Here is a 23801-nt window from a genome sequence, read left to right on the forward strand (position 1 = left end):
GTGGCGATGGGCTCCGTCTCTGTTTGTGGTAACAGTGGGGGAGCAGGGGAGGCATCGGCCGCGAGGCCGGACAGTAAGGGCGGCTCGGCAGTGGCGATACCATCCAAATCCAGTGCTGTGGTGCGTCCCCCAGTGGGAGGGGGGGATAGCCCGGCACTGGTGGCAGCTTCCGGTGCCTCGGCGCCTCTTCATGCTGTTGCCGCTGATCACTTGGTTATGGAGCGGCGGCAGCGTGGAGGGGTCGCTGAGGCTGAGGGCTCCGGACCTCCCAAACCTAAAGTCCTATTTTGTGTTGGTGTTGGAGACAGTCTGCAGAGGAGTGCTGAGGAAGGTGGGGATCAGCGGTGCCACATACCAGCCAAAGATCAGCGGCGACTCCTACCTTCCTCTAAGAAAAGTAAAATAACATCTGCTACCGATGATGCGGAGGGCACAAGTGTGACACAAGTTGGGGTCCCCTCTGGGCGATGCACTGCGGGGGGACCCCCGTCCCTTGTGCCTGAAGATGCGGAGGTGGTCTTGTCTGCTAATGTTGTTGCTGGTCCAGCCAGTGTGAATGGTGTCAGTAATGTTGTGGTGGATAATGTGAATGGTGTGAATGGTGGAGAATCTTTTCCAGCTGTGGGGGTGGGTGATGGAGTGACTGGTGGTGTGAGTGGCACGGCTGAGTGTAACATGCAGGTGGGTAGTGTTAATGTGGTGGGTGCAGGGGTTGGTCCGGTTGCTCCCCCAGTGGCGGCCCCTATTAAGAGCTATGCCAGTGTCGCTGCTGGGGGACGTAGGGTTCCATCATCCTCGTCTCTGGGCTCTGGGGACGGCTTTTTGCAAGGGCGCCTCCTGCAGGCCTTACAGAAGGGAGAAAGGACGATCAATGTAGCGGGGCAGGAGGTTGATTTGTCGTTTTGGATAGAGAGGCACGGCCTGTCTGCCTTCCGAGAGCAAAGAGGCAGGGAGACATCATGGTCGCTCCCGACAACCGGGCCGGGTGCTAACCGTAGGAATGTGGTCCGTCTTCGGTGGCGTGGCAGTGATGTGTGTCCCCCTCGGGCACGGGTAGTTGAGCTGCTGCTGAAGATGGACTTCAAGGCGGCTGACATCTTTGCCTTGATCCATCCCTATGGTACATCTGAGTTTGATGTCAGCTTTGTTCGGCCGGAGGGGCTTGAGCTCTTCTGGTCCAACTATGAGCTGAGATACAACGAGCCCGAGTGGCGGGACTTTGCTGTGCAAGCAGTGTCCCGCCAGAGCGAACTCAAGAAAGTGACCGTTCTTACCCGTAACGAATCACTATCTTGCTTTGACATCATGACCTGGATGAATCGTTATGGAGAGGTACTGGGAGTACCCGAGAAAAATCGTGACGAGTATGGTATCTGGTCAGGGGCCTGGACCTTCATGGTGAAGTTGAGGCGTTCAGGTAACTCAGTCGCCCACATCCCTTCATCAGCCTTCCTGGGGAGGGATCGGATCCTGATCTTCTACCGGGGGCAGCCTAAGCTGTGTCACAGGTGCGGTGACCCCACACATTTCAGCGCAAACTACACCGTGCAGAAGTGTGCGTTGTGTGGGGGTGTCGGCCATCTCGCTGCATCCTGTACAGGGCAGATTAGGTGTAACCTGTGTGGTGATCTCGGTCACCCGTACAGTCGTTGTCCTCTTTCCTTCGCTAATGCGGGCTCAGCCTCAGCGGATGAAAGCCATGAGGCTGAATCTGCTGGGGAGGGGACTAGCAGAGGTGGAGGAATGGAGGGGCCAGGGAAGAAAGACAGGAAAAAGACGCCTGCCCAGCTAAGGCGTCTAGAGAAGCGTCAACAGGAGAGAGAGCGGGGGGAGTCTCGGGCTGCTGGGACAACCTCTGGCGCTCTCCTAGAGACCACACCTGTCGCTGAGGCCCCAGGGGAGGATGTACTGGATGAGGAGGTCAGGAGGATCGAGAGAGAGGAAGGTGCCACGTCCTCAGACTCCTCCCATTATGAGAGTATGGACGAGGATAATAGGGCGTGGCTAGAGGAAAAGCGTAAGCGTGGCGCCAAAAAGAAGAAAAAGGGTAAAAAGAAGGGAGGTGTAAGATCTTCTCCCTCCCTGACTAAGGTACCCAAGGAAGGTGCAACCGACCCCCCGCTGGTCGAACTTTCAAATCGATTCCTGGCCCTGGATGGAGCGCCTCCTGCCGATGGAGGGGCTGAGGGTGAAGGGCCAGAGGTGGCGGAGCCTGCAGGAGGTGCCGAGTCTCCCCCTGGGGAGTCAGGGTCCTCAGGAGGGGAGACTGGCCCAGAGTCTGGAGACGAGGATGAGGGGGCCGGTCCTGGATCTGCCCCTGAAGCATCAGAGGTGCGGGAGATGGACACCACAATATGTCTAAAAAGGGGGTGTTCATTTCCCGAGGGTGGTGGTAAGATGGGTAAAAAGAAAGCCGTCTAACTCAATCACTCATGATGGCGGCACCCACTCCGTTGACGCTGGCGTCCATTAATGTCGCCAGCATTAAGTCTGATGCGGCTAGATTTGCGGCCTTTGATTTTCTCGGCCGTGTTGAAGCCGACATTTTATTTTTGCAGGAGACCAGGCTGCCAGATTTGGCGGCCGTGTTTAAAGCTAAGAGGGAATGGAGACACGGGCCTTCCTATTGGTCTCTTGCGGCCGAGCCGTATAGCGGAGTGGCGGTCCTTTTTACCGCACCGGTAGAATGCCGACGAGTTATTGAGTTAGAAATGGGGAGGTGCCTGATCCTGGATGTCCTCATGAAGGGACAAGAACTTCGCCTAATTAACATCTATGGTCCCCAGTCCAAGTGGGACAGGAAGTGTCTCTTTATGAGGATCAAGCCCTACCTTTTTACAAGTCGGCAGGTGGTCTTTGGAGGGGACTTCAATGCTGTCACGAGGTCCCAGGATAGGGGAGGTTCCAGAGACAAGCTGACTTATGATAGCGTCGCTCTTAATAGCATAGCCAGTGAGGCTCGCCTGGTGGATGTCCACATCCGGCACACCCCAGGCCACGCGGGGTTCACCTATTATAGGGGTAGCTGCAGGTCTAGAATAGACAGGTTTTATTTAAAGGAGGAAGCCATCTCTTCAGCAGTGTCCGTTGTTGAGGTGGAGTTCTCCGACCACTGTTTAATTTTGTTTTCTCTGAATGTTACAGAGACCCCCCGGATGGGAAGAGGCTACTGGAAGCTCAATTCGTCTCTCCTGGAGGAAGCGGAGATCAGACAATCCTTTGAGGACTTTCTTCAGAGCCAGGTACCATTGCTGGGCCTTTGTAGCAGTAAGTCAGAGTGGTGGGAGATGCTCAAGAAAAGGGTGGCGAGATTCTTCCGCCAGCTCTCGAGCCTCAGGAGCCTGGACAGGTACCGCCTTTATCAGGGCCTGAGGAGGAAACTCGAGCATCTCGTCTCGACTGGGGGTAGTCGTGAGGACATCTCCAGAGTGAAATCCTTGCTGAAGAGGTGTCAGTACGATAGACACGCATCTTTGGTTTTTGAGAGGGATTACGGGAAATACCGCTCGCCCGACCCTTACAGAAACTGCAAGATGTCAGTGAATGGTAAAGTTGTCACAGGACTGGTTGACAGTACGGGATCCCTGAAAAGGTCCAGATCAGGGATTCTGGAGGTCGTCAGATCCTTCTACTCACACCTCTTGGGCAGGAAGGATCTAGATCGGGATGTGATGTCGGCTTTCCTGGCTGACACTGTTTCTGAGCCAGGAGTAGACCCCTCTCTTGATGTTTTGACAGAGATGATCAGGGAAGAGGAAGTCAGCCGGGCGATTGAAGGGCTCGCCCTCAAGAAATCGCCAGGTCCGGATGGCTTAACATCTGAGTTTTATAAGACCTTTAAGGACGCCTTGGTTCCCCTCTTGACTGAGGTATTCAATGAGTGTCTTTCCTCGGGCGCTCTGCCGAAGTCAATGAGGAGGTCTGCCCTGATCATTCTGTCAAAGGGTAAGGACCGATCTCGTATTGAGAACTGGCGTCCCATAGCGCTTCTCAATACGGACAGAAAGGTTTTGGCAAAGGTGCTGTTTAATCGGCTGGTGCAGTTTGCACCCCGGCTCCTTTCGGGGACCCAGCACTGCTCTGTTCCAGGCCGCAGTACATTTAGTGCTGTGCTTTGTGTTCGGGAGGCAGTGGAGCAGGGCAGGGCTGGTAACTGGAAGGGGTACTTGCTGTCCTTGGATCAGGCAAAAGCGTTTGATCGGGTTGACCACGAGTACCTCTGGTCTGTCCTTCTGAGGTATGGCCTGCCGGGGGAGTTTGTCAATTGGCTAAAGGTTTTGTACGCAGGGGCAGAGAGTTTCCCGCTTGTGAACGGTTGGATTGGCCGCTCTTTTGAGGTCGGGTCTGGTGTTCGCCAGGGTTGTCCTCTGAGCCCACTCTTATACGTGTTCGCGATTGACCCATTCCTTAGGAGGGTTGATCGTGGGCCGTTGGTGGGAGTCGGGATGGACCAGGCGGCACCGGAAGCCACTCTAAGGGTGGTAGCGTATGCCGATGATGTCACCGTTTTTGTGTCCTCGAGAGGGGAGGCGCAATGGGTGATGTCAGAGGTTGACCGCTACTCAGAGGCTTCTGGGTCCAAGATCAACCGGGATAAGTGTGAGAGTCTCTGGCTGGGAGAGGGGGATCCAGGCTTTGATCTCCCGGACACTCTTCCAGGGCCCCAAGACTCTGCCAAAGTTCTCGGCATCGAATTTGGCCAGGGGGATTACCCCATGCAAAACTGGGATGGCAGGCTTAAGATCGCCGCCCAGAAGGTGGACCAGTGGAAGGGTTGGTCTTTGACCCTCAGGGAAAGGGTGAACTTGATTAAAACTTACCTGCTCCCATTGCTGATATATCTGGGCAGTGTGTGCATGTTGCCAGAACCCCTCTGGACTCGAGTGTACAGTCTGTTCTTCCAGCTGTTATGGGGGAATAGGCTGAACCTTATCAAGAGGGAGGTTACTTACCGCACGAGGAGACAAGGTGGGTTGTGTATGGTCAACCCTGTGGTGTTCCTAGTGAATACCTTTCTTAAGATCAATGTAGCAAACCTCTGGAAAGAGAGGGCTCCTCCGTGGGTATACTCCTGCAGGGGATGGTTTCGGCCTTTCTTCCAGGAATGGGAGACAGGAGGGCAAGTGAAGGATCTCCGTACACCACATGGGCATCTTCCGGCTTACGCTACCCCGGTTCTGAAGGTAATTCGCCGGTGGGGTCTGGGAATGTGGGAGATCAGGACCATGTCGAGGAAAATCCTTGACAAAAGGGTTCTGTTGACCCATTTCCAGAAGCCTCTGGCCCTCAGGGATTGCCCAAGTCGGGATCTGGGGGTGGGTTTAGGTCTTTTGAATTCCATCAGGATCCCCTTGAAGTTTTGGGACTTGACTTGGCGCTGCTTCCATGGAAAGCTGTGTGTGAGGGACAATCTGAAGTGTAGGAGCTCTGAGGAAAGGGGTTGTCCCCGGGAGGAGTGCGGTGGCCTGCTGGAGAGCATGGACCACTTCCTGCTTCAGTGCCCCTTTAACACAGAGGTGTACAACCGGGTGGGCGCTTCCATCCATTGGCCCGGGTTGGCCGGTCTCTCCTATGCGGAGTGGGCCTATGGAGCATTCAGAGGCCTGGGTGGCCGGGACCGCTGCACGTTATTCCTAGTCAGTCTAGTGGTCAGGTACCACACGTGGAACGCACGGTGTTTAGTATCGACGCAGCATAAAATCCTCCCGGTGGATGAGGTGGTTAGGAACATTCTGGGTGACCTGGTGAAGGTGCGCTCTCTGGAGTATGAGAGGCTGGGCACGGGGAGGGCCTCTCTCCTTAGTGTCCCTTAGTCTGTCCTCTCCCTCCTGGTGAAGGTGCGCTCTCTGGAGTATGAGAGGCTGGGCACGGGGAGGGCCTCTCTCCTTTGGAGGGGGTTCTCCTTTAGTGTCCCTTAGTCTGTCATCTCCTCTCCTGGTGTTGGGCTGAAGCTGACACTGTAGATTTTTGTTTTGTGTCCTGAGGTTATAGTGATGTTGGGCTTGCAGGCGCCGAACCTGGGCTTTATGTGGTTGGTTTGTTATGTTGATATGTTTAATGTGTTTGTATTTTGTGTACAGTGTGTATTTATGTAGTTATAGTTAATGTGTATATAGCTTGGTTGGTTTTGGGGTGTTGGTGTTAGGGTGTTAGGTTGGGAGGGGGGTGGACGGGATTTGGACAATATGATCCTGGGCACTGGTCTGGACTATATAGCGCGGACTTTGGACGTTAGACCAGTGTCTGGGTGGGAGGGTGATGGGCGTGGGATTTAGTTAGTTATATTTAATGTTTTTATTTCCTGTTTGTCTTTTTTTTTGCTGTGTATTCTTTAGTTATTTATGGAAAAAAAAAAAAATTATTATAAAAAATTATATAAAAAAAAAAAAAAAAAAAAATTTAGGTGGTGGGATTGGGTGAAGGTTTTGTTTTATAATGCTGATTGTGTGGTGTGTGTGTGGCTGGGCCAGGAGATTTTCGTAAGTCTCTTTTAGTTTGTATTATTGTTTTGTTATTATTATTATTGTTTTGTTTTGCCAGAAGTTATGGCTTGATTTATGTTTATTGTTGTAATGTTTTTCATTTTTATATATAAAATAAAAGATTTACAGGATGTAACTCAGGATCAGTACAGGATAAGTAATGTCATGTATGTACAGTGACTGCACCAGCAGCAGAATAGTGAGTGCAGCTCTGGGGTATAATACAGGATGTAACTCAGGATCAGTACAGGATAAGTAATGTCATGTACAGGGACACCAGCAGCAGAGTAGTGAGTAGTGAGGCCGGGCAGTATGTGATCCCCTTCTTCCTCCATAGTACGGGCAGGGTCAGTGGGATCTGTGTGAAATCCTAATACGGCAGATTATTACTGGCAGGAGATGCAATAAACAGCGGAGACCTCCCTTACAAGTGGAAAAATGAAAAATCCAGGCAAAATGCGATCGTCCTTCCCTGACTTTTCATGTGATGCCAGAAGTATGTCAGTTATGTAAACACGTCCTGCGCACAATAGTCGTAGCGGATCCTCCCCGGGTGCAGAGATCTCCACAGGTCAGAGGCTCGCACATAGGATCACACTTATCTGCCATCCTGAGCGAGCACAAACACCACCCCGGCCAAATGTAACAGGCACTCACACCACGGGGCCTCCTACCCAATGCTACACACTGCGGGGCCTCCTACCCAATGCTACACACTGCGGGGCCTCCTACCCAATGCTACACACCGCGGGGCCTCCTACCCAATGCTACACACCGCGGGGCCTCCTACCCAATGCTACACACCGCGGGGTCTCCTACCCAATGCTACACACCGCGGGGCCTCCTACCCAATGCTACACACTGGGGGGCCTCCTACCCAATGCTATACACCGCGGGGCCTCCTACCCAATGCTACACACTGCGGGGCCTCCTACCCAATGCTACACACTGCGGGGTCTCCTACCCAATGCTACACACCGCGGGGCCTCCTACCCAATGCTACACACTGCGGGGCCTCCTACCCAATGCTACACACCGCGGGGTCTCCTACCCAATGCTACACACCGCGGGGTCTCCTACCCAATGCTACACACCGCGGGGCCTCCTACCCAATGCTACACACTGGGGGGCCTCCTACCCAATGCTATACACCGCGGGGCCTCCTACCCAATGCTACACACTGCGGGGCCTCCTACCCAATGCTACACACTGCGGGGCCTCCTACCCAATGCTACACACCACGGGGCCTCCTACCCAATGCTACACACCGCGGGGCCTCCTACCCAATGCTACACACTGCGGGGCCTCCTACCCAATGCTACACACTGCGGGGCCTCCTACCCAATGCTACACACTGCGGGGCCTCCTACCCAATGCTACACACCGCGGGGTCTCCTACCCAATGCTACACACCGCGGGGCCTCCTACCCAATGCTACACACTGGGGGGCCTCCTACCCAATGCTACACACTGGGGGGCCTCCTACCCAATGCTATACACCGCGGGGCCTCCTACCCAATGCTACACACTGGGGGGCCTCCTACCCAATGCTATACACCGCGGGGCCTCCTACCCAATGCTACACACCGCGGGGCCTCCTACCCAATGCTACACACCGCGGGGCCTCCTACCCAATGCTACACACCGCGGGGCCTCCTACCCAATGCTACACACCGCGGGGCCTCCTACCCAATGCTACACACCGCGGGGTCTCCTACCCAATGCTACACACCGTGGGGCCTCCTACCCAATGCTACACACCGCGGGGCCTCCTACCCAATGCTACACACTGCGGGGCCTCCTACCCAATGCTACAGGGTCACTGCTGTTAAAGGGGTATCCTCGCCCATAGCCGGGATTAGCCCTCGCTATAGGATTGGTAAGGGACTTATTTCCAGCTGCGGCACAGTAAGCCCATATGCTGAAAGGGGCCCTAACAGTCCTGCTGCTACTAACAACACACACAAAGGTTACACATCTCTCCAAGGACAATACATAACACATCTGCAGTTTGTACTGTAACTGATGACGGGTTCCCTTTAAAGGAAATTTCCAGATGAGGGAGTGTTACAATGGTATCTCGTCTAGATTACGATGTGTCTCCTTTTTACTAGGACTGATACATTGTAGCAAATCCACAGGCCAGGAGAGAGCTGACCGCTTTATCTCTCAGAGGATTGTTACTGCAGCTCTGGATGTGACTGGAGTATAAAGCAGGAGGACTAAAGCTGATTAGTAACACAACACAGCGTGACATTGGTGTTATGGAAGCATTTATAGCATGTGGACAAGGTATATAGCGTATACTACTACTACTTACAGTTCAAGTGTCCTGGAGAAGACGATGGAGACCGTCAGCAAGATGCATCCAAAGGGCCCGCGCTCAAACTGGGAAACAGAAGAACACAGAACGTGAGGTCATCCTGTATGCGGTCCTGGTGCTAGTCTGGTCACAATGGGTCCTATTCATAGGTCATTGGGTCAGTGGGGGTCGCCCCTCCGGTGTTGGATAACAAGAGCTGGGGCTGCAGATGCCCACGGACGGAGCAATGACTACTGGATCAGACTACATTCAAGGTTTGTTTGTAGTCTGTAACCACGGAGACACATATGAATGAGAATTTAGGATTGTGGAAAATTCTCTAACAACAAAAAGTTACAAACCTGCTTCCTGCCCCATTCTCTGTGCATCATGTGATTTGTGGGGGTGTTGGATTTTGGATCGGCACCGGTCTCATATCATGGAGTGGATACAAATATTTTTACCCTTTACAGTCCCTAAATCCTTGCAGTATCCTGATATTCTTGTATTTACTCGTTCCCCGTTGACCTATGACCCCATGTCCCTTGTGATTGATTCTCCTTCCCTCCCCACACGATGCTAATGGCCTCATATTGTCACCGAGCCGAGTCTTCACCTGATTGATGTTCTGCTGCAGGAAGGTCTCCAGATCTTCATGTCTTCTGAAGCCGAACAGGATGAGCTGAGGAAGAGGAGGAACATGCATTACTACAAGGTGAAAATCAAAAATCTGATGTAAATACTTTTGTGTAAAAACTACAAAAGTGCTTAAGGAATGATACCTTTATTGGCTAACCAGAAAAATTATATTTGGTGCAAGCTTTCAGGGCACACAGGCCCCTTCTTCAGGCATGGATACAAATGAAGCACTGAGAGAAAAACACAATATTTGAGGGATGTTACAACAAGATAATTAGTACATATGGTGAGACTCAATTAAGATAAGCTGGGGCAATAAAACTGGAGGTTATGTTACACAGAGAAGGGTGATGGGCAGGGGGTGGGGTGAATTCTCACAGACACACCATAAGTGAGGGGATGGACACACCTGTGGGAAAACACTTTTCTGGACCAGGCCACAGCGAGAAGGATTTAAAGGTCCTAATACTGAAAGGTGACTTTAAGGACAGCAGAGAAAGGAAAACCTGGGAGTTCAAACTGATGATGACCTTCCAGTCACTGACACAAGGCCTCAATATTGCACCTGGGTTTATGGCTCATTACATGGACTCACTTCAATCCCCACAAGAGACTAACTCCAGACCCCTGCCATCCTAGCCCCCCACCCCCTGCCCATCACCCTTCTCTGTGTAACATAACCTCTAGTTTTATTGCCCCAGCTTATCTTAATTGAGTCTCACCATATGTACTAATTATCTTGTTGTAACATCCCTCAAATATTGTGTTTTTCTCTCAGTGCTTCATTTGTATCCATGCCTGAAGAAGGGGCCTGTGTGCCCTGAAAGCTTGCACCAAATATAATTTTTCTGGTTAGCCAATAAAGGTATCATTCCTTAAGCACTTTTGTAGTTTTTACACAAAAGTATTTACATCAGATTTTTGATTTTTCCTGGCTAACACGGTACGTCAACAATTTTCTCAACTTACTACAAGGTGCACATGACCTGGGCTCCATTACCCCTCCTGACCACATGGGGGCAGAGGTCATGCCGGTGCCTGGCCCCTAATAAACAATACAGAGAGTCATCACTGGGCAATGAAGATTACTGAAGCTACAGTCATCCGTACATGGATTAGAGGAAACCCATCCTGATAATCCAGGGACATTACTCATAGATCCGGGCACCGGGGCTGTGGGAATCTTCTTATATTTGTCATCCATGGCCTCCTTCCTTCTAAAATCAACTTTTATAATTATGAAAATGAGTCATAAGGGCTCTGGGAGGTGTTACCAGAGCCCCTCACAGGCTGTTACACTGTCTTCCCCTCCCCCTGACGTAATCTTACACAGCGGGAGGAAGTGCTTCTGCGCAGTGTAACAGCCTGTGAAGCTACCAGACAGAGGGGCTCTGGTAACACGCCACCTCCCCATAGCCCTTCTGGGTCATTAGCATAATTTTCGGTTGACCTTAGAGAGAAGAAGGATAACATGGATAACAAATATAAGAAGATTACCACAGTCACGGTGCCTGACTATGAGTTGGTGTTCCTGATTTATCATGAGGCGAGGCTTATAGGCTCGACTACTGTCCCCTCCACTTCCGATCCTGGCTGTACAGGAAGTGGTGATGTTCCTACAACCAATCACTGGACTTACAATCACAAGATCGAAAATGGTGACACTTCACGTTATTTCTCTCTGCAATATGATTTGCTCTCAGTGATGAGAGGAGGTGGAGTCCCGGGGGATTAGACCACGCCTTGCCACTAGAGGGGGTTACAAATTTAAGGGGTCATCCAGGGAATAAAAAAAGTCAGTTATAAACGTCCTCGATTTGCCATTACTGGTTGAAATATGGTTAAAAAATATTCATCTGGTCTGAAGAACCAAGCAAAGCTCCGGGCCATGTGGTCTGGAGGCGGAGCTGCACTATATCATGTGACTAGGGGGGGGGTGGATTCATGCTTTTTTACTGAAAACATCCATCCACTGTGAGACTGAGGGGTCCAGATCTCTTCAGTCACTAGTCACGTGATGCAAAGATGTTCCGACTCTTGAGAGGGGGAGACCCTGTTGTCCGAAGTTGTTGTATTATTGCAACAATCATCAATATGTGATCGTGGGGGGGTTGACACTGAGCAACAGATCAGATAATAGCACATCAATATATATATTTTCAGGTTCCTTAAGGATTAACTTGAAGCAACCAATCGGATCACGGCTCTCAACTAGTGATCTGCACTACAAATATAAAAGCTGTGATGTGATTGGCTGATATTTGGAGTGATGTAGATATACAGTATATTTATGTGCATCTATTAGAGGATGTAGTGTTACGGCTTCTGTGGTCGGAGGGGCAGGAGGACCGGACAGGTCGCTCCTCATTTCTTGTACTTTTCCATCATTTAATTTTGTCTTATTTAGGAATATTTCTGATGACACAGGAGGGGTCAGAGGGCAGCCCCCCGCGTCCTGGTTAATAAATATTCAGATGTTGTTTGCTGGTCCCACTGTTTTGCCAACCTCCCTGCAAGTTTTACACAGGATGAACAAAGAGACGTTGGTCCGGTGCCCGGAGGAGCTTACAATCAGATGCCGGGAGCCTCGGGCTCCGCTACTATGTGCGGGAAGGGGGGGCTCAGCCTGGACTGAAAGGGGGAGATCACCAAGTGCCCCTGTGCCGGAATATCACTGGAGAGATGTGGCACCGTGTATATCACACAGAAGCTAGCACAGACCTTCCTCCCCATGGGAATGAGGGTCTCGCTCCCTCCTCTGTGACTTGCTAGTCTGACCACATAATCCCTAAACTGGGCAGGGGGTCATGTTATAACCCAATTAAAGGGAATGGTACATTATTTTCCATATCCAGCCTGAGGATATATAGAGAATTAGTAAAGCAAAGCTCGTGGCTAGATTAATCAACCGGAGATGACTGTAGCCTCAGGCCGCATGCACATCAGGTAGCACTGGGGACCCCTGCCTTGTAATCAGAGCGGAGCCAGGGACCCCCCCCCCCCCATCAATCACAAAGTGATATTTTTCCACTTGGATTAAGCCCTTTGGGACAGAACAATAAGACGCATAATAATAGATAATATTTGCGGGTTGATAGTGGAGGCCTCCTGCTGCGATGTCTGAGGGTGTAGTCTGGTCCTCAGCGCGGTCCCTGATGTATCAGACACTAACAGTGGAGAGAACTGGGCTAAAAGTGTCAATGCTGGGAACATGTGAACTCTCTATGTAATTACTAGGGCTACCTGCAGCCACCACTAGGGGGAGCTTAGTGTATACCATTTATACACTCCTGTACGAGCGCCCCCTGGTGGTGGCAAAAAGACTCATCTACAATGATTTGTAGGGGTTTTGGATTCTGAATCAGAAAAATAGTATTTAGGATGCTGTATAGATGTCTTATAAAGGTGAAAAAGTGTTAAATGCTGGAAAAATTTAATTACAGGCAGAGAGGCAAAGTCCTATCCACCTGGCATCACACACATCCCATATAGTGTCCTGTCCTCCTGGTATATAGGACATCACACACATCCCATATAGTGTCCCGTCCTCCTGGTATATAGGACATCACACACATCCCATATAGTGTCCTGTCCTCCTGGTATATAGGACATCACACACATCCCATATAGTGTCCTGTCCTCCTGGTATATAGGACATCACACACATCCCATAAAGTGTCCCGTCCTCCTGGTATATAGGACATCACACACATCCCATATAGTGTCCTGTGCTCCTGGTATATAGGACATCACACACATCCCATATAGTGTCCTGTCCTCCTGGTATATAGGACATCACACACATCCCATATAGTGTCCCGTCCTCCTGGTATATAGGACATCACACACATCCCATATAGTGTCCTGTCCTCCTGGTATATAGGACATCACACACATCCCATAAAGTGTCCTGTCCTCCTGGTATATAGGACATCACACACATCCCATATAGTGTCCTGTCCTCCTGGTAGGTGGGGCATCACACACATCCCATATAGTGTCCTGTCCTCCTGGTATATAGGACATCACACACATCCCATATAGTGTCCTGTCCTCCTGGTATATAGGACATCACACACATCCCATATAGTGTCCTGTCCTCCTGGTATATAGGATATCACACACATCCCATATAGTGTCCTGTCCTCCTGGTATATAGGACATCACACACATCCCATATAGTGTCCTGTCCTCCTGATATATAGGACATCACACACATCCCATATAGTGTCCTGTCCTCCTGGTATATAGGACATCACACACATCCCATATAGTGTCCTGTCCTCCTGGTATATAGGACATCACACACATCCCATATAGTGTCCTGTCCTCCTGGTATATAGGACATCACACACATCCCATATAGTGTCCTGTCCTCCTGGTATATAGGACATCACACACATCCCATATAGTGTCCTGTGCTCCTGGTATATAGGACATCACACACATCCCATATAGTGTCCCGTCCTCCTGGTATATAGGACATCACACACATCCCATATAGTGTCCTGTCCTCCTGGTATATAGGACATCACACACATCCCATATAGTGTCCTGTCCTCCTGGTATATAGGACATCACACACATCCCATATAGTGTCCTGTGCTCCTGGTATATAGGACATCACACACATCCCATATAGTGTCCTGTCCTCCTGCTATATAGGACATCACACACATCCCATATAGTGTCCTGTGCTCCTGGTATATAGGACATCACACACATCCCATATAGTGTCCTGTCCTCCTGGTATATAGGACATCACATACATCCCATATAGTGTCCTGTCCTCCTGGTATATAGGACATTACACACATCCCATATAGTGTCCTGTGCTCCTGGTATATAGGACATCACACACATCCCATATAGTGTCCTGTCCTCCTGGTATATAGGACATCACACACATCCCATATAGTGTCCTGTCCTCCTGGTATATAGGACATCACACACATCCCATATAGTGTCCTGTCCTCCTGGTATATAGGACATCACACACATCCCATATAGTGTCCTGTCCTCCTGGTATATAGGATATCACACACATCCCATATAGTGTCCTGTCCTCCTGGTATATAGGACATCACACACATCCCATATAGTGTCCTGTCCTCCTGGTATATAGGACATCACACACATCCCATATAGTGTCCTGTCCTCCTGGTATATAGGACATCACACACATCCCATATAGTGTCCTGTCCTCCTGGTATATAGGACATCACACACATCCCATATAGTGTCCTGTCCTCCTGGTATATAGGACATCACACACATCCCATATAGTGTCCTGTCCTCCTGGTATATAGGACATCACACACATCCCATATAGTGTCCTGTCCTCCTGGTATATAGGACATCACACACATCCCATATAGTGTCCTGTCCTCCTGGTATATAGGACATCACACACATCCCATATAGTGTCCTGTCCTCCTGGTATATAGGACATCACACACATCCCATATAGTGTCCTGTCCTCCTGGTATATAGGACATCACACACATCCCATATAGTGTCCCGTCCTCCTGGTATATAGGACATCACACACATCCCATATAGTGTCCTGTCCTCCTGGTATATAGGACATCACACACATCCCATATAGTGTCCTGTCCTCCTGGTATATAGGACATCACACACATCCCATATAGTGTCCCGTCCTCCTGGTATATAGGACATCACACACATCCCATATAGTGTCCTGTCCTCCTGGTATATAGGACATCACACACATCCCATATAGTGTCCCGTCCTCCTGGTATATAGGACATCACACACATCCCATATAGTGTCCCGTCCTCCTGGTATATAGGACATCACACACATCCCATATAGTGTCCTGTCCTCCTGGTATATAGGACATCACACACATCCCATATAGTGTCCTGTCCTCCTGGTATATAGGACATCACACACATCCCATATAGTGTCCTGTCCTCCTGGTATATAGGACATCACATACATCCCATATAGTGTCCTGTCCTCCTGGTAGATGGGACATCACACACATCCCATATAGTGTCCCGTCCTCCTGGTATATAGGACATCACACACATCCCATATAGTGTCCTGTGCTCCTGGTATATAGGACATCACACACATCCCATATAGTGTCCTGTCCTCCTGGTATATAGGACATCACACACATCCCATATAGTGTCCTGTCCTCCTGGTATATAGGACATCACACACATCCCATATAGTGTCCCGTCCTCCTGGTATATAGGACATTACACACATCCCATATAGTGTCCTGTCCTCCTGGTATATAGGACATCACACACATCCCATATAGTGTCCTGTCCTCCTGGTATATAGGACATCACACACATCCCATATAGTGTCCTGTCCTCCTGGAATATAGGACATCACACACATCCCATATAGTGTCCTGTGCTCCTGGTATATAGGACATCACACACATCCCATATAGTGTCCTGTCCTCCTGGTAGGTGGGGCATCACACACATCCCATATAGTGTCCTGTCCTCCTGGTATATAGGACATCACACACATCCCATATAGTGTCCTGTCCTCCTGGTATATAGGACATCACACACATCCCATATAGTGTCCTGTCCTCCTGGTATATAGGGCATCACACACATCCCATATAGTGTCCTGTCCTCCTGGTATATAGGACATCACACACATCCCATATAGTGTCCTGTCCTCCTGGTATATAGGACATCACACACATCCCATATAGTGTCCTGTGCTCCTGGTATATAGGACATCACACACATCCCATATAGTGTCCTGTCCTCCTGGTATATAGGACATCACACACATCCCATATAGTGTCCTGTCCTCCTGGTATATAGGACATCACACACATCCCATATAGTGTCCTGTCCTCCTGGTATATAGGACATCACACACATCCCATATAGTGTCCTGTCCTCCTGATATATAGGACATCACACACATCCCATATAGTGTCCTGTCCTCCTGGTATATAGGACATCACACACATCCCATATAGTGTCCTGTCCTCCTGGTAGATGGGGCATCACACACATCCCATATAGTGTCCCGTCCTCCTGGTATATAGGACATCACACACATCCCGTATAGTGTCCTGTCCTCCTGGTATATAGGGCATCACACACATCCCATATAGTGTCCCGTCCTCCTGGTATATAGGACATCACACACATCCCATATAGTGTCCCGTCCTCCTGGTATATAGGACATCACACACATCCCATATAGTGTCCTGTCCTCCTGGTAGATGGGGCATCACACACATCCCATATAGTGTCCCGTCCTCCTGGTATATAGGACATCACACACATCCCATGTAGTGTCCTGTCCTCCTGGTATATAGGACATCACACACATCCCATACAGTGTCCTGTCCTCCTGGTATATGGGACATCACACACATCCCATATAGTGTCCTGTCCTCCTGGTATATAGGACATCACACACATCCCATATAGTGTCCTGTCCTCCTGGTATATAGGACATCACACACATCCCATATAGTGTCCTGTCCTCCTGGTAGATGGGACATCACACACATCCCATATAGTGTCCTGTCCTCCTGGTATATAGGACATCACACACATCCCATATAGTGTCCTGTCCTCCTGGTATATAGGACATCACACACATCCCATATAGTGTCCCGTCCTCCTGGTATATAGGACATCACACACATCCCATATAGTGTCCCGTCCTCCTGGTATATAGGACATCACACACATCCCATATAGTGTCCCGTCCTCCTGGTATATAGGACATCACACACATCCCATATAGTGTCCTGTCCTCCTGGTATATAGGACATCACACACATCCCATATAGTGTCCCGTCCTCCTGGTATATAGGACATCACACACATCCCATATAGTATCCTGTCCTCCTGGTATATAGGACATCACACACATCCCATATAGTGTCCTGTCCTCCTGGTATATAGGACATCACACACATCCCATATAGTATCCTGTCCTCCTGGTATATAGGACATCACACACATCCCATATAGTGTCCTGTCCTCCTGGTAGATGGGACATCACACACATCCCATATAGTGTCCTGTCCTCCTGGTATATAGGACATCACACACATCCCATATAGTGTCCTGTCCTCCTGGTATATAGGACATCACACACATCCCATATAGTGTCCTGTCCTCCTGGTATATAGGACATCACACACATCCCATATAGTGTCCTGTCCTCCTGGTATATAGGACATCACACACATCCCATATAGTGTCCTGTCCTCCTGGTATATAGGACATCACACACACCCCATATAGTGTCCTGTCCTCCTGGTATATAGGACATCACACACATCCCATATAGTGTCCTGTCCTCCTGGTATATAGGACATCACACACATCCCATATAGTGTCCTGTCCTCCTGGTATATAGGACATCACACACATCCCATATAGTGTCCTGTCCTCCTGGTATATAGGACATCACACACATCCCATATAGTGTCCCGTCCTCCTGGTATATAGGACATCACACACATCCCATATAGTGTCCTGTCCTCCTGGTATATAGGACATCACACACATCCCATATAGTGTCCTGTGCTCCTGGTATATAGGACATCACACACATCCCATATAGTGTCCTGTCCTCCTGGTATATAGGACATCACACACATCCCATATAGTGTCCCGTCCTCCTGGTATATAGGACATCACACACATCCCATATAATATCCTGTCCTCCTGGTATATAGGACATCACACACATCCCATATAGTGTCCTGTGCTCCTGGTATATAGGACATCACACACATCCCATATAGTGTCCTGTCCTCCTGGTATATAGGACATCACACACATCCCGGCATATAGTGTCCTGTCCTCCTGGTATATAGGACATCACACACATCCCATATAGTGTCCTGTCCTCCTGGTATATAGGACATCACACACATCCCATATAGTGTCCTGTCCTCCTGGTATATAGGACATCACACACATCCCATATAGTGTCCTGTGCTCCTGGTATATAGGACATTACACACATCCCATATAGTGTCCTGTCCTCCTGGTAGATGGGACATCACACACATCCCATATAGTGTCCTGTCCTCCTGGTATATAGGACATCACACACATCCCATATAGTGTCCTGTCCTCCTGGTATATAGGACATCACACACATCCCATATAGTGTCCTGTCCTCCTGGTATATAGGACATCACACACATCCCATATAGTGTCCTGTCCTCCTGGTAGATGGGACATCACACACATCCCATATAGTGTCCTGTCCTCCTGGTATATAGGACATCACACACATCCCATATAGTGTCCTGTCCTCCTGGTATATAGGACATCACACACATCCCATATAGTGTCCTGTCCTCCTGGTATATAGGACATCACACACATCCCATATAGTGTCCTGTCCTCCTGGTATATAGGACATCACACACATCCCATATAGTGTCCTGTCCTCCTGGTATATAGGACATCACACACATCCCATATAGTGTCCTGTCCTCCTGGTATATAGGACATCACACACATCCCATATAGTGTCCCGTCCTCCTGGTATATAGGACATCACACACATCCCATATAGTGTCCTGTCCTCCTGGTATATAGGACATCACACACATCCCATATAGTGTCCCGTCCTCCTGGTATATAGGACATCACACACATCCCATATAGTGTCCCGTCCTCCTGGTATATAGGACATCACACACATCCCATATAGTGTCCTGTCCTCCTGGTATATAGGACATCACACACATCCCATATAGTGTCCTGTCCTCCTGGTAGATGGGACATCACACACATCCCATATACAGGCAGTCCCCGGGTTACATACAAGATAGGGTCTGGAGGTGTGTTCTTAAGTTGAATTTGTATGTAAGTCGAAACTGTATATTTTATAATGGAAGTTCTAGACAATTTTTTTTCTTTTGCCCCAATGACAATTGGAGTTTCAAAATTTTTGGTGTAATTGGACCAAGAATTATCAATAAAGCTTCATTACAGACACCTTACAGCTGATCATTGCAGTCTGGGACTATAGTAACATCCAGAGAGCTTCACCAGAGGTCACAGGGGGCAGAGGGGTCCGTCTGTAACTATGGGTTGTCTGTAAGTCGGGTGTCCTTAAGTAGGGGACCGCCTGTAGTGTCCTGTCCTCCTGGTATATAGGACATCACACACATCCCATATAGTGTCCTGTCCTCCTGGTATATAGGACATCACACACATCCCATATAGTGTCCTGTCCTCCTGGTAGATGGGACATCACACACATCCCATATAGTGTCCTGTCCTCCTAGTATATAGGACATCACACACATCCCATATAGTGTCCCGTCCTCCTGGTAGGTGGGGCATCACACACATCCCATATAGTGTCCTGTGCTCCTGGTATATAGGACATCACACACATCCCATATAGTGTCCTGTCCTCCTGGTATATAGGACATCACACACATCCCATATAGTGTCCTGTCCTCCTGGTATATAGGACATCACACACATCCCATATAGTGTCCTGTCCTCCTGGTATATAGGACATCACACACATCCCATATAGTGTCCTGTCCTCCTGGTATATAGGACATCACACACATCCCATATAGTGTCCTGTCCTCCTGGTATATAGGACATCACACACATCCCATATAGTGTCCTGTCCTCCTGGTATATAGGACATCACACACATCCCATATAGTGTCCTGTCCTCCTGGTATATAGGACATCACACACATCCCATATAGTGTCCTGTCCTCCTGGTATATAGGACATCACACACATCCCATATAGTGTCCCGTCCTCCTGGTATATAGGACATCACACACATCCCATATAGTGTCCTGTCCTCCTGGTATATAGGACATCACACACATCCCATATAGTGTCCTGTCCTCCTGGTATATAGGACATCACACACATCCCATATAGTGTCCCGTCCTCCTGGTATATAGGACATCACACACATCCCATATAGTGTCCTGTCCTCCTGGTATATAGGACATCACACACATCCCATATAGTGTCCTGTCCTCCTGGTATATAGGACATCACACACATCCCATATAGTGTCCCGTCCTCCTGGTATATAGGACATCACACACATCCCATATAGTGTCCTGTCCTCCTGGTATATAGGACATCACACACATCCCATATAGTGTCCTGTCCTCCTGGTATATAGGACATCACACACATCCCATATAGTGTCCTGTCCTCCTGGTATATAGGACATCACACACATCCCATATAGTGTCCTGTCCTCCTGGTATATAGGACATCACACACATCCCATATAGTGTCCTGTCCTCCTGGTATATAGGACATCACACACATCCCATATAGTGTCCTGTCCTCCTGGTATATAGGACATCACACACATCCCATATAGTGTCCTGTCCTCCTGGTATATAGGACATCACACACATCCCATATAGTGTCCTGTCCTCCTGGTATATAGGACATCACACACATCCCATATAGTGTCCTGTCCTCCTGGTATATAGGACATCACACACATCCCATATAGTGTCCCGTCCTCCTGGTATATAGGACATCACACACATCCCATATAGTGTCCTGTCCTCCTGGTATATAGGACATCACACACATCCCATGTAGTGTCCTGTCCTCCTGGTATATAGGACATCACACACATCCCATATAGTGTCCTGTCCTCCTGGTATATAGGACATCACACACATCCCATATAGTGTCCTGTCCTCCTGGTATATAGGACATCACACACATCCCATATAGTGTCCTGTCCTCCTGGTATATAGGACATCACACACATCCCATATAGTGTCCTGTCCTCCTGGTATATAGGACATCACACACATCCCATATAGTGTCCCGTCCTCCTGGTATATAGGACATCACACACATCCCATATAGTGTCCCGTCCTCCTGGTATATAGGACATCACACACATCCCATATAGTGTCCTGTCCTCCTGGTATATAGGACATCACACACATCCCATATAGTGTCCTGTCCTCCTGGTATATAGGACATCACACACATCCCATATAGTGTCCCGTCCTCCTGGTATATAGGACATCACACACATCCCATATAGTGTCCTGTCCTCCTGGTATATAGGACATCACACACATCCCATATAGTGTCCTGTCCTCCTGGTATATAGGACATCACACACATCCCATATAGTGTCCTGTCCTCCTGGTATATAGGACATCACACACATCCCATATAGTGTCCTGTGCTCCTGGTATATAGGACATCCCATATAGTGTCCTGTGCTCCTGGTATATAGGACATCACACACATCCCATATAGTGTCCTGTCCTCCTGGTATATAGGACATCACACACATCCCATATAGTGTCCCGTCCTCCTGGTATATAGGACATCACACACATCCCATATAGTGTCCTGTCCTCCTGGTATATAGGACATCACACACATCCCATATAGTGTCCTGTCCTCCTGGTATATAGGACATCACACACATCCCATATAGTGTCCTGTCCTCCTGGTATATAGGACATCACACACATCCCATATAGTGTCCTGTCCTCCTGGTATATAGGACATCACACACATCCCATATAGTGTCCTGTCCTCCTGGTATATAGGACATCACACACATCCCATATAGTGTCCTGTCCTCCTGGTATATAGGACATCACACACATCCCATATAGTGTCCTGTCCTCCTGGTATATAGGACATCACACACATCCCATATAGTGTCCTGTCCTCCTGGTATATAGGACATCACACACATCCCATATAGTGTCCTGTCCTCCTGGTAGATGGGACATTACACACAACCCCTGTAACGTCATCTCACTGCCTAGATCACAATAGTCACAGGTGCAGTACATTTACACAGGACTTTTCCATCCATCTCCCCTGGATATGTGTTATTCCTCCTCCTACACCCCCCCAGCTGCAGGCATCAGCCGGTCTGAGTGATGATGTGCAGTAGACGCGCCTCACATGTACAAACCTCATTACAGCCTCCGTCATAGACTTACACTTTCTAGGATTCCATCGGCTTTATACCTTCCAGCTGGACTGAAGTGCTGCCTGCCAGACGACCTGCGAGGTGTGAACACGACACATCAGTCTGGGACATGACAACACGTTTCCTGGCACAGATCTGTACGGGATGTAAAGGGAGAAGGGGCCCTATGGGGCTTATTACATCTCCTCCTAGTGCTGCCTCGTACTACTAGAGCCCTAGTGTATACATATATACAACCCACCTGATGTCAGCTCTCCCCCATTACTAGGAGATGAAGAAACTATCTACAGGGATTGTACCGGACAGGAAAAATATGGTCTGACAGTCCCATTCTAATCCTATGTGCAACAATGTAGCAAAGTGTTTGTGTTATAAAATTGCAACATATTGAGATTTTCACTAATAGGGAAACCCCATCAGTAACAACAACAAAGAGGATCTGGAGGAACATGTAAGAAAGTGCTGCTGCAGAACCTCTTTGTAAGGGGGGTATATATTTCTCAAAGAGTTATACTTTTCTTTGCCTCGTGACTGCTACATCACGCAGACCCTGTAGCTGATACTATTGATGGAGTTTCCCACCTTCTCCGCTCAATATATGATGTGGAAAAATGAGGGATTGAACAAGACGGACTATAAGATGGGAGAAGCTGGTTGGAATGAACCAGCGAGTCCACAGGGATGAATCCTCAATAAAACTTTGTTTCTTTATTTTTTTCTTCATAAAACCAGTAACAGACAAATTGGCAACATCACAGAGTAGTAGATCCACACATCTTAGGCTGCCTTCACACGACCGCAAGGGGGACGTATATGCGGCCGATATACATCCCCCATAGATGGCAATGGGCGCGCGGCGCCCTACGGGAGAAGTACGGTGCCGCACATGTCCTATTTTTTCAGGGCATACGGCGCCGTGCGTTATGTATCCCTATGGAGAGGGGCGGGGGTGAGCAGCGTTCTCCCCCTCTTCCTCTCCCCGCGCGCTGCCGTGTGCCCGCCGTGCTACGGTACGGCGGGCACCGGCCGTGTGAATCCAGCCTTACGCGTTTTAATCATAGATCATAGGAAAGATGTGTGGATCTACTACTCTCTGATGTTGCCAATTTGTCTGTTACTGGTTTTATGAAGAAAAAAATAAAGAAACAAAGTTTTATTGAGAATTTTTATTGGACTCGCTGGTTCATTTCAACAATCTTCTCCCATTGTAACCGTGGTATGACCCATCTTGTCCCATGTTTACTTACAATGCGACGGTCGCTTCCCTGCCATTTCCTGCGCGCCACAAGATGTCATCGAGGGCCTTACATAGGCAGCTTGTCCGGAGGGTGTCCGAAGGCTGAAGGGGACGGCTAAAGAGAAAGAAGGGGTAAAAATCTTTAAATATGAGTATAAGGGGG

General features: G+C 49.1%; 1 protein-coding gene across 4 annotated transcripts in view; it reads right to left on the reverse strand.

The window, feature by feature from the left end:
• Nucleotides 1–23801, reverse strand: part of MINDY4 (MINDY lysine 48 deubiquitinase 4) — a 119227-nt gene that overhangs the window by 67032 nt on the left and 28394 nt on the right. For all 4 annotated transcript variants that reach the window (XM_072154440.1, XM_072154443.1, XM_072154442.1 and 1 more), the window contains exons 10-13: nucleotides 23649–23753; nucleotides 22412–22475; nucleotides 9401–9466; nucleotides 8803–8870 (exon numbers count right to left, since the gene is read on the reverse strand). In XM_072154440.1, the coding sequence (XP_072010541.1) occupies nucleotides 8803–8870; nucleotides 9401–9466; nucleotides 22412–22475; nucleotides 23649–23753 (303 nt within the window). The remainder of the gene's footprint in view (nucleotides 1–8802; nucleotides 8871–9400; nucleotides 9467–22411; nucleotides 22476–23648; nucleotides 23754–23801) is intronic.

The sequence above is a fragment of the Engystomops pustulosus genome, chromosome 5 (assembly GCF_040894005.1).
Source record: "Engystomops pustulosus chromosome 5, aEngPut4.maternal, whole genome shotgun sequence".
Taxonomy (NCBI): Eukaryota; Metazoa; Chordata; class Amphibia; order Anura; family Leptodactylidae; genus Engystomops; species Engystomops pustulosus.